The following is a 10878-nucleotide window of genomic DNA, read 5'->3' as shown; positions in this document are numbered from 1 at the left end:
TTAAAATTACAAATTGAAAATTAACAATTTAGATATTAAATTTAAATTTTTAGTTTTCAAATCTCAAATTTTAACTCTCAAAATTTTAAATTTTAAATTTTGTTTAATATAATATTAAAAAATTAAAAAATTAAAAAAGTAAAAAATTAAAATTAAAATTTTTAGAATTTAAAATTTAAAATCTAAAATTTTAGATTATAAGTTCTAAGTTTTTAAATTATAAGTTTCACATTTTTAAAATTCAAATTCTAAATTTTCAAACTTTAATTTAAAAATTTTAAAGTTAAGTAGAAAATGAGATATATTAATAATTATATATTGTTTAATGACGGCATTTAGCAATAAATGCTGCTATTTTATTGCATTTAGCATCATTTTTTAGAAAATGCCGGCAACATTAGCGGCATTTACTAATTTATGCTGCTAATTTATGTTATTTTGCAGCATTAATAGTAAAATGCTGTTAAACTATTAAATTTAGCGGCAATTATCAAGTAATGCCGTTAAATATATTAATTAGCATCATTTAGATAAATGCTGCAGAGTAAATGACGCTAAATGATGATTTTGTAGTAGTGTGGAGACGTGGTTAGCCACAATGGAAACCTTGTTTGAGGATATCTATACCCTCGAGCAAGATAAGGTAACTTTGGCCGCTCATTGTTTCGATAAGAGGGCTAGAGTGTGGTGGCGGAGGGTAAAGCAAGATAGATCTCCGAATTTACTCCCAATTGATTGGGCAGAGTTTCGGGGACTGATGTTCATAGAGTACTTCCCCGACAGTGACAAGAGAAAGCTAAAGCAGGGTAACTGCACGGTACGCGAGTATAAGCGGGAATTCACGCATATCCTGAACTGCGTACCGGATGTGGCTAGGACCGAACAGGACCGGGCGGAGTATTTTGTGCGGGGACTCCGGCCCGATGTTTTTCGATTGGTGCATGCCTTCAAGTTTCATACGTTCACAGAGGTGTTGGACCGTGCTCTGTGGGTTGAGCACGGCAATGTGTGTATTCGCGAGGAGCACGAAGAGTTCGAGAGGGAAAAGGGGAAGAAGCGGACCGGCGGTGGTTCGGGAGGACGGTCGAGTTCTAAGAAGCCCCCGAGGTACCCGCAAGAGCGGTCTGAGGGCCGTGAAGCGCAACGGTGCATCTTCTGCGGTGGAGACCATCTAGTGATGCAATGTGAGCATCGCCGTGGGAGACGTTATGAATGCAGCCAGGCGGGGCACATGGCCCGTGATTGCCCGAGAAAGGCTTTGGTTGCCCCGTCTGTCGCATTTGCTCCGGCAATTCCAGGCCATTATGAAGGAGCTCCACTGATTGTTGCTTCAATCGGACGTGCTTTGGCGCCACGTCAGCCTGAGGCGACCCGATCTGCTCCAAGTGGTCGGGTGTACGCCGCTCGGGTCGAGGAACCTACAGTTGCGGATGATGTCGTGGCAGGTATGGTTTAGTTGAAGCAAATATATACCTCTGCATGATATTAAATGAGTGCATTGCATGCATTGTAGTTGTGGTCGTTTGCTACTGTTTATTCATAAGCATAGTAGAGACCAGGGCATGGGTCGGTGTAGTTACCCCCAGCATGCATGAGTTGTGATAGTGCGTTACCTACCTCGAGTTGTCGAGGGCAAGGATTTTGGTTAGGGTGGTAGTCCGAATTTAGATTCGGGAGCGAGAAATGTCACGTATTGGATCTCAAGGCGGCACTAAAGGTGCGATAGTGACCCAACCCGAAGATGTGACGTGGTTTGGGGTCTTAGTTGCTCCTGGTTGGAGTGTGTACGAATTCTGAAGTGAGAATTTCGCCCAGTTATGATTGGGTCAACGCTTGCGAGCGAGAGACGTTACGAGTGTCGAGACGGTATAGGCTATGGCCTACGTAGAATTGGTGACTATTAGTCCACCTGTGGAAACCGAGGTAATCGGTTTGGCCGGTAACTATGTTGAGGAGTTTGGCTGGGATTCACAAACGGGGTGTTCGTGTGAATTCGTTGTAAGAACGAATTGATGTTGGAAGTGGCAATTGAAATATAGGGTAAAGTGGTCTCTTGGAGACACTTGAATACCGGATAGCTACATAGAATTGAGAATATTGCTTTCTTGAGGATTAACATTGGAGATGTGCCGAAGTGTGCCATCTCGCAATAGAGCAAAGATCCGGATGTCATGGTAGTACTCGCGATTGATCGATGCAGCAATGACATTGCCTCTAAGCAATGCCGATGATCGAATCGAAGTGTGTTCCTCGATTAGGAGAGTGGTGCAAGGAGAGATTCCTTGTGTGCTAGTAATGCACTATCGATGTTACACTTAGCAAATGTGAGTGAACTTGGTCTCACATCCTCCAGAGTGGGCCTTTGGATAGTTCCGATGAGTGAAAGGCCACCCCGGAGTGCGAAGTGCATTGGAACCCTCGATTACTCAATAAGTTGAGTTGAGGTATGAGTTGGATTAGAAGTGGTTAGTTTCGGGGACGAAACTCCTTTTAAGGAGGGGAGGATGTAAGGTACCGGACTTCTAAAATCATGAAGTTATGGTGTACATTTGGTTGGAGAGCCATTGGAAAGGTTCCGGTGAAGTTCGGTGAAGTTCGGGAGCATTCGGGCGATTCAGTGCACGTAGGCGCGGAAACAGGACCGGAAAGGCTATGTTGGTCCGTGGACTAAATCTGGCATTAGCGTGGATGAAAAGATGATGGAAATACGCTTGAAAACATGTTTGGAGAGTCTCGGTTTGATTTGAAAAGAATCGGAGGTCAAACGAGCAAAAACGGAGAAGAAACGGTGAAAAAGCTGAAAATTTGGCTAAGTCCTAAAAATGCTGGAATTCTGGACCTTCGGGGACCGATCTCTATTTGTATAAGGGACCGGTCCCTTATACAAAAATTGGCCCCGCGAGGGTAGTGCAGTATTTGCATTGTTGAGGGGGGTTTTGGCAATTCTACCATTAGTTGGGTATATAGGAGTGGAGAGAACTCATTCTCTCTCATTTTCTCCAAACCAAAACCCTAAAACACTCTCTCCCTCTCTCTCTATAGAAAGGAGAAGAAGGAGAGGAAGGCAAAGAGGGAAAGGAAGGAGAAGTAGATCAAAGGAAGAGCCAACACCATCTTCTTCATCTTCTTGCTAGCTAGTTGAGGTAAGTTTTAAGGGCTTTAATGGTAGATCTTTGGAACTCCATTTGTAAGCTCTAGAATTGGATTTAAATGAACCCTAGCATGCTAAAGAGTTGATTGATACTTAAATCAAGAGGCTACATGATGGATTTTTGCATAGTTGTGATCTAGGGTTTAAAATGGGGATTTTGAGAAATTTAGGGTTTTGATCTCATTTGGATGGTTGTAAACCTAATTGATAGGTGTTTAAACGTGCTGGCGAAGTCGGTTCGGCGATTCGTCGAGCCGATGCAAAGATATTGAAGAAAACGACCTTCCGGCCTTCGTTTCCGCCTGGAGGGCCGAGGTGGCGTCCATAAATCACGAGATCAAATTCCGAGCATCGTGACAAGAAACCGAAGACCTTTAATTTCCGGATTGCGGATCGGAGGTCGTTCGATGGTCGCGTGTGAATTGGGTCGAGTCGAGCGGCGTGCGCTGCGGGAGGCCGATTGCGAGTGACAATGAGCAATCAGAACACTATAAAAGGTGGGTGGTGACCATCCCGAAGCAATTGAACTGCTCCCTATGTCTAAGTTATCATTGATCAAGTTGCATATTGTGATATCGCATTATAGGGTGCTAGATGGTATTGTTACATGTTATAGCATGCTAGTGGTAGTGTAATGTTATTTGCTTAATACTTGTACCTAGTATGCATGAGATTGGGACATAGTGTTGTGAAACCCTATAATGACATGATTAATGTGGATTAAACTCTAGTTAGTGTTGAACACAAAGAACGAGTGGCATTTGGACTAGTGTAACTATTATGAATAATAGGGTATTAAATAATTGCATTTCCATTAATTCTTGCATGATCCTTAGTAGTGTAGATTGATATAAGTTTGGCACTTGACTTAGGATGCATGAGAATAGGGGAACTGCGACCTAGAACCCTATAGTGGTAAAGTAAATGACGAACTTAACCTTGTGTTAACGAGAACCACAGAACGAGTGGCATCTAGATAAGTAAATAACTTGACGAGTAGCATGATAAGTAAAGTATAGAGGAAACACTTGTTTCGTGTTGAACGTAGGAATGAACTAGTTCCCGAGTGATGTTGTCTAGAGTGGTAAGGTATCCTCAGTGATAGGGATTTGATCATACTGATATGTCTGTTCAAAGCTTGGGGTGGTCGCTCCACACAAGCAGTGCACTCCGGAGTTGTCACACGATAGGAATAGCCTTTTGGGTCCCGCAGACGGTCTTGGGCGAGTGAGCTGATCGTCCCCAGGTGAGTCGGGTGAGTGAGCTGATCCTCACCTGTGAGATAGAGATTGGGTTGTGGTACCTGTGTTGAGTCGGGCGAGTGAGCGGATCCTCCCCGTAGAGAGTAGATTGTGAGTCGGGTGAGTGAGCAGATCCTCACCAGTGTGATTGAGTAGGTGTGGCACCTATAGGATAGCCGTAGGATTGAGACGTGAGATTGAGAGCGAGCCTCCGGGCTAGCCAAGTGATTTGGTAAACTATCGAACAAGTATTCTTGTTGAACATATAGTAGTCCTGTCACGCCCCGGGGCCGATTTTCAAAGCCTTTTAAAAACAGAGTTACGGAAAACGTGCCATTTTTTTTTTTTTTCAACCTGGCCCACGTGACGTACAGACCCGCCACAAATACAAAGTTCCTCTGTCCACTCGGGCAGAGTCTCCTTTGTATTTGCACGGCGTACCAACGGATACAACAGGATCACAACCACAACCTACATTTACCAAACAACAACCAATTCATGATATGCATTTTCATACAGCTAACAATCCTTAGAGATGATGCATGCCTCTAAACACTCCTTAGGCGGTGGATGATGCAATGCACAGTACAACAATCATCCTATTTAAAAGTGCTCCTGTAATATACCGAAAATTCGGAAAATAAAGATGTCGAACTTTAGTCAAATTGACCAAAGTGCGAGGATGGTACACTTCGGAAAGTCTGAAGGTGTTAAAATGACCAAAAGTGAGTTATGAAAGGTTTTCGAGAGCTAAAGAATCAAATTCTGCAAAACTGCAGATTTTCAGCTCTCGGGGACCGGTCCCTGGTGGGAGAGACCGGTCCCCGAACGCGTATGAAATGAGACAGCCGAAAAATCGGCTAAGTCTTGGAAGATCAGCTCTCAGGAACCGGTCTCTGTCTGAGAGACCAGTCCCCCGGAGACCGGTCCCACCAGATAGAGACCGGTCGCATTGCGCGCAGCAGCTCTAGCTGCGCAGGGTGGACCTTCGGGGACCGGTCCCTGCTCGGGGAGACTGGTCTCTGCCTGCGAAAACTGCCCAGTCCAGGCAATGCACAGAGATAAAAGCTGAGGAGTTTAGCTGCAATTTTGCAACCCAATAGCTATGTGTGAGGGCAAATGAGATATTTCTCTCATTTCCTCACCCTCTCACACTCTCTTCTCTCCCTCTCTCTCTCTAGAAGACAAAGGAGAAGAAGAAGAAAGGAAGAAAAGAAGGAAAAGAAGGAGAAGAAAGTGAAGAAGAAGATCAAGGAGTAAAGAGGCTTCATCTTCTTCCTCTCTAGAGCAAGAAAGGAGCAAGCCTGGAGGTAAGCTTTGCCCCTTCTCATGTTTAATTCCAAACTAGGGTTTGGATTAGAATGAAGATGGTTTTTATGGAACTTTTGGAGTATTTGAAGCTTTCTTTTTGCTTCTTTAAAGATCAAAACCATGGTTGAGCTCAAGGTGAGCTTCAACCCTCCTCTAATGGTGAAATCCAAACTAGGGTTTGGAATGAGTTAGGAGTGGTTCTAAGGGACTATTTAGAGTATAATGAAGCTACTTTTGCTTCCCAATGAGATCAAACCCTAGGTTTACACATGCATTGGAGCTAGGGCACCCAAATTTGGGCTTTTGCTCATAAGGGTTTCTAAGTGAAATTGACCCTTCAAAAACCTAATTGGGGGTATTTCCGACGCGTTGGTGCGCTCGGATTAGCGTTACGAAAGGCCGAGGTAAAGATATGAGCAAAATGGCCTAATAGGGCTTCGATTTGCCGCAGGTAGCGAACCGGGTGTCTAAAAATCCCAAGAAAATCGTCGGAGCACCTTTGAAAGCCTACGAGGTGGGTGGTGCTTCTCAAACTCATTGAACTTCTCTCTATGCCTAATGTGTCATTCATTTGAGCATGTGTATATATATTGTTGCATGCATTTTAGGGTAAAGTAATGATGAAATGTAATGATGCATGATTGTGAGTACAACTTGCATAATATGATGAATGAGAATCTTATGAATGTCGAAAACCCTATGTATGCATGAGAGAAAAGTGAGCACCCAAAGTGAGCAAAAGAACAGAGTGACACTATGACGTAGATCGAGTGGCATTTGAAAATGTAAAGTAAAGAGACACTAGAGTTAGTGTGATGCAAAGAACTAACGTGATGTAAGGAATGGTGAAAATGACAATGTCTAAAGTTAAGGTAATGTGGGGAGTAAAGAACACGACGTGCTAGAGGTAGCTAAAAGTAAAGAATGTAAAGAATGTAATTGCTAGAGTTAGCAAAAGTAAAAGAAAAAGTAAAGAACAACGATTGCATGAGTTTGCAACATAAAGTGATGTAAAGAACACTAGAGCTAGTGTAAAGTCAAGATTGAACTTATAAATCCTTTGAGTTAAGGATATGATCATACTTGCTATGAGTTCCGTGCTCGAGGGCGGTCGCTCCCCCTCGGGCGATGCGCTCCGGAGTTATGCATCACGGGTTGGAGTAAACCCGAAGGACGGTCCTAGCGGGTGAGTTCCTGCGATGATGGACTTAATGTGAAGCAAGTTAATGTGGCGACACCCCCGGGTTAGCCTTGAGATTAAAGAGTAAAGAACAAAGAGCAAAGAATAAAGTGTAAAGTGCAAAGTGTAAAGAACGAAAGAACTTGCATAACCTGCATATGTTTAATGTTGAGCATATTTCTTGCTATTTGTTCAGGCATATTAGCATCATGTTATAGATTGGTTACTATATCTGTTTCCTTTCTATTATGCCTGAGTTAGTCTCTAGTGAAGAAGTCCAGGTGATGTTGAGGCCGAACCCACTCCGGAATTTGTTGTAGTTTCTCACCCCACTATATTTCACAGAGCCGGAAGCAGAGCGATGCCGGCGATACGACGAGTAAAGTTATCCGAAGCCTGTAGTCAAGAGGCCACCAAAGATCGGGGTTTCATTCTTGAGTAAACGTACCTTATTGTATAATACTTTTGTATATGATGTAAATCATGTTAAGAAAAGAATTTAATGTGTATTTCTGGGTAAATGTGAATGTTCAGAAAGAAATGTTGAAACGAAATGTTAAGGACATTCGAAAAATACAAGTTGGATGTATTGTTATGATCAAAAAACGCATCATAGTACAAATGAATGTTTAGTTTTTGTATTTGTCACTCATGGCTATTGCTTTACTTCGTGATTAGCGTTGTGTAATGATTTCCGCTAGGCAATTCTGTTGAATTTATTTACATGAGGATGAGCCTGGGCGAGATGGGGCAACTTGTCCGTTCGGTTCGTGACTGTGCTCGACGATCGGACCAATTGGTATCGGTTCCCGAGACTGACACTCCCCACACGGAAGCTTTTGTTTTTAAAATCTAATCATTTCATACTGAAATCATGCAAAAATCTTTTGAAATGTATTCCCAACACGCGAACTCTAGTGTTGGAAATGACTACTCAGGTTGGATAGAAACCCGATTGAGTAAATCCATAAATACAAATCGGAGAACCACAATATACAGAAACATCCCAAACTGAAGAAAAGATCCATAAACCAATCACAATCCTACAAATCCCACAAATTCAACCAGTCACAACATTATCAAAACATCAACTATGTACATCTAACGAACCATATAAACTACGTAAGCGGTATGAACACGGAATAGTAAGGATATAAACACTGGAAATCGTAACCTGCGGTCGGGCAAGCCGTCTATCGATCCGATACGAAGTACTCCACGTCTAAGTTCCCAAAACTCATCGCCGCAATACCCTGAAAAATGGTGGGGAGGTGAAGAACAATTAAACATGTCTCCCTCCCAGTGGTCCTTAAGCCGATAGAAGGCGAGGAGTACTCATCCAGGATCAGGAGAGGTTAAACAACAGTTACAGAGAGTCAGTAGAAAATCCAGTAGAATAATAATGAAAGAGACATATATATGAAAGAAGTAAACTACCGCTCTTGTACATGAGAACAATAAATTATACATGTTATAGAAGCTATAGTAGCAAGACAATGTAATGAAGAACTAAGAGTATGTATGCTATCAACCACTACTTATAGCTATATCGACAAACCGACAAGTATCAAAGTACCAATCTAAACCGCCGTGCGGTCTAAGGTACCTCAGGCAAAGCCACAACCTGCTCCACCTGGCATGTAACCCTAGCAAAGAGAACACCGCTGGGCTCACGGGTCGATATACGACCACTTTTCCGGAAAAGAACACCAATGCGGGATCAGTAACTGCCGGATGTACATGAATGCACTCTAGCTGTGATGCGATCAATTGCCAGATATAATCAATTAGCCAAAACGTCGGAACTAGCGACAATCACCGCCCTCGGCGGGCCAAACGACCAACTATCATCAAAAACTTTATAGAGAAGCACGAAGAAACGACTCACTCAAGTCAACTAAGAGGACACACTCAACTGCTACGGAAGGTATACAAGCACTGATTTGACTATGTAACTAACATATATGCATGACGAACCGAACAATAGAGTCACCATGCATATATCAATAGAATTCTCTGAATTCACCTTCGGCGACTACCCTGAGCATCCGAACCCACTCAGGCGTAACCGACATATAGGTACATCAAACGACAGGACTCACGAAGCGAGCTGACTAGGTCACAAATATGCCAAATAGCTGGCACCTTGTAAACTATAATTCATCCCGTCGGTGCTAACGGCAATCACACCCCTATAGGATATACGCCTCAAGGTCATCGACGAGGTACGAGATAGAACCGAACAATCAGCAGTACCGGAAACGTAAGTGACGAAAACCGAACCAACCAGGTAAAGATACGGTATGCAAACAACAACACGAACCATAGATCAACAGATACGCGAAATGCAACAAAATCGACGCAAACTAAGGTCAAAGATATCTGATGCAACACAGACAATAAGGTTCAAAGTACGCATAATAGATAGAACTAGCTCTATCTAACTCAGAAATATAAGCTTGCCAAAACGCGTAGGTGATATACACTATAACAAGGCGTGCAAGGTCAATAATACTATGCGATAGTAAAAACATAGACGTGAAGGGTAAAAACGATCCCAAGCGTGCACACTTACCGACGTCGGATCGAAAAGTAACCCACCTGCGGATGTCAAGGTCTGTCTATTGACTGCAACAAGAATTGTGAGCAGTGACCTATGAGGTCCACCGCGCGTTAGATCTAACCAAAAACATAATCACAGTATCCACAAACCCCGAAACATTCACAAAAGATCGGTTTCCAAATACGATTACCGTAACTCCCCACCGGAAAGTCCCGAAAAACCACAACGGGACGCCGATCGGGACCCACTAAGACTGTCCCGAACTCAACGACTGTTCAACGAGTCACCTGCTGCCCCAAAGCACTCCAATTGTGTGTTTTGGCAGGCAAACACAGATAACACCTACAATTATGGCCGGTAATTTAGAATCGGTTCCGAACATGGTTTATTTCGACCAGGACCACCGCAATCGCTCATCATCATAAACGAACCACAAAATGATGATGTGACCGCAAAAGGCCCCCCCCCCGCCCCCCCCCCCCTCCCCCCCCCCCCCCCACCCCTTAATGCGCAAAACACGAAGTCCAACACCGTCGCGAAAGGAATCCGACCGCAGAAACCGCGTTCTTTTCGGCCGATTTCCCCGGAAAAAAGTGCACCGAATCGACCGCCTACCATTTCCAGCGAAAGCTACGGACAATGGACAAATCAATTCCAAAGGTCTTACAACTCCCACACACTGCCACAGCTGCACGCAAAGCACAATGCATTACAAAATCCTCTACTTAATAAAAATCTCATCATTTTAGTAATTTTGAGGATCAAGCGGTGTTCCGCAACCGAAAAGACATTCAAGTCTGTTAGAGCACGTAAATGACAGTAGTCTCGACGTTACACGAGCGTCGCGTGCTCCGATCCGAAGGAGCCAAGCGGCTCGCGGAGACAATGCGCCGGGGCACCCGAAGGTTCAGCGGAATAGACGCCGCGTCATAGGAACAGGATCGGCTGCCCGAACAGAATAACCGGACCAATTCCTATCCACTGGAAGGGTGAGCTATTGTGTTATCAGCACTGACCAGCGGTCACCCTGCTCACCTCGGAGGCATCGGAAAGACCTTAGAGTCCCCGAAACAAGCACAAACCTGAAGAACAGCAGACAAATAAGGGCTGTGAACGGAGCGACATCGCAAACGCGGACGAGGCCTTTCCCGACGAACCAAAAGTGAGCACTATATCAGCAAATTGCCAGATCATTCATGCTCCCTTCCGTAGAGACGGGGAGCTCGGGAAAAAGCCAAACCAAACGAAACACCAAGCAAAGTCCTATTTCGGGCGATTTGGCGAGCAACCTTTGTCGGCCGGCTTTCCGGCGGACGCGCGCGCAGCGGGCCAGGGTCGGGTGCGAGGGAAGTGAGGAACACTGGGCTCACTCGGTTGCGACGAGAGCGCAGCGGCGTCGCGGAGCACCGAGCCCGCAGAGAGCCGGGCTCGG

The 10878-nt window shown here is 44.3% G+C and overlaps 1 protein-coding gene across 1 annotated transcript; it reads left to right on the top strand.

Annotated features, from left to right (window-relative positions):
- On the top strand, positions 599-1456 carry LOC109722601. The gene has a single exon (XM_020250695.1). It carries the CDS (start codon positions 599-601, stop codon positions 1454-1456), a length of 858 nt encoding a protein of 285 aa, XP_020106284.1.

The sequence above is a fragment of the Ananas comosus genome, linkage group 16 (assembly GCF_001540865.1).
Source record: "Ananas comosus cultivar F153 linkage group 16, ASM154086v1, whole genome shotgun sequence".
Taxonomy (NCBI): Eukaryota; Viridiplantae; Streptophyta; class Magnoliopsida; order Poales; family Bromeliaceae; genus Ananas; species Ananas comosus.
The sequence above is the reverse complement of the archived record's forward strand: the minus strand, read 5'-3'. Positions and strand labels throughout refer to the sequence as shown.

Excerpts from the sequence above, each read along its gene's own strand:
- LOC109722601 (XM_020250695.1), top strand. The coding sequence starts at position 599 with ATGGAAACCTTGTTTGAGGATATCTATACCCTCGAGCAAGATAAGGTA.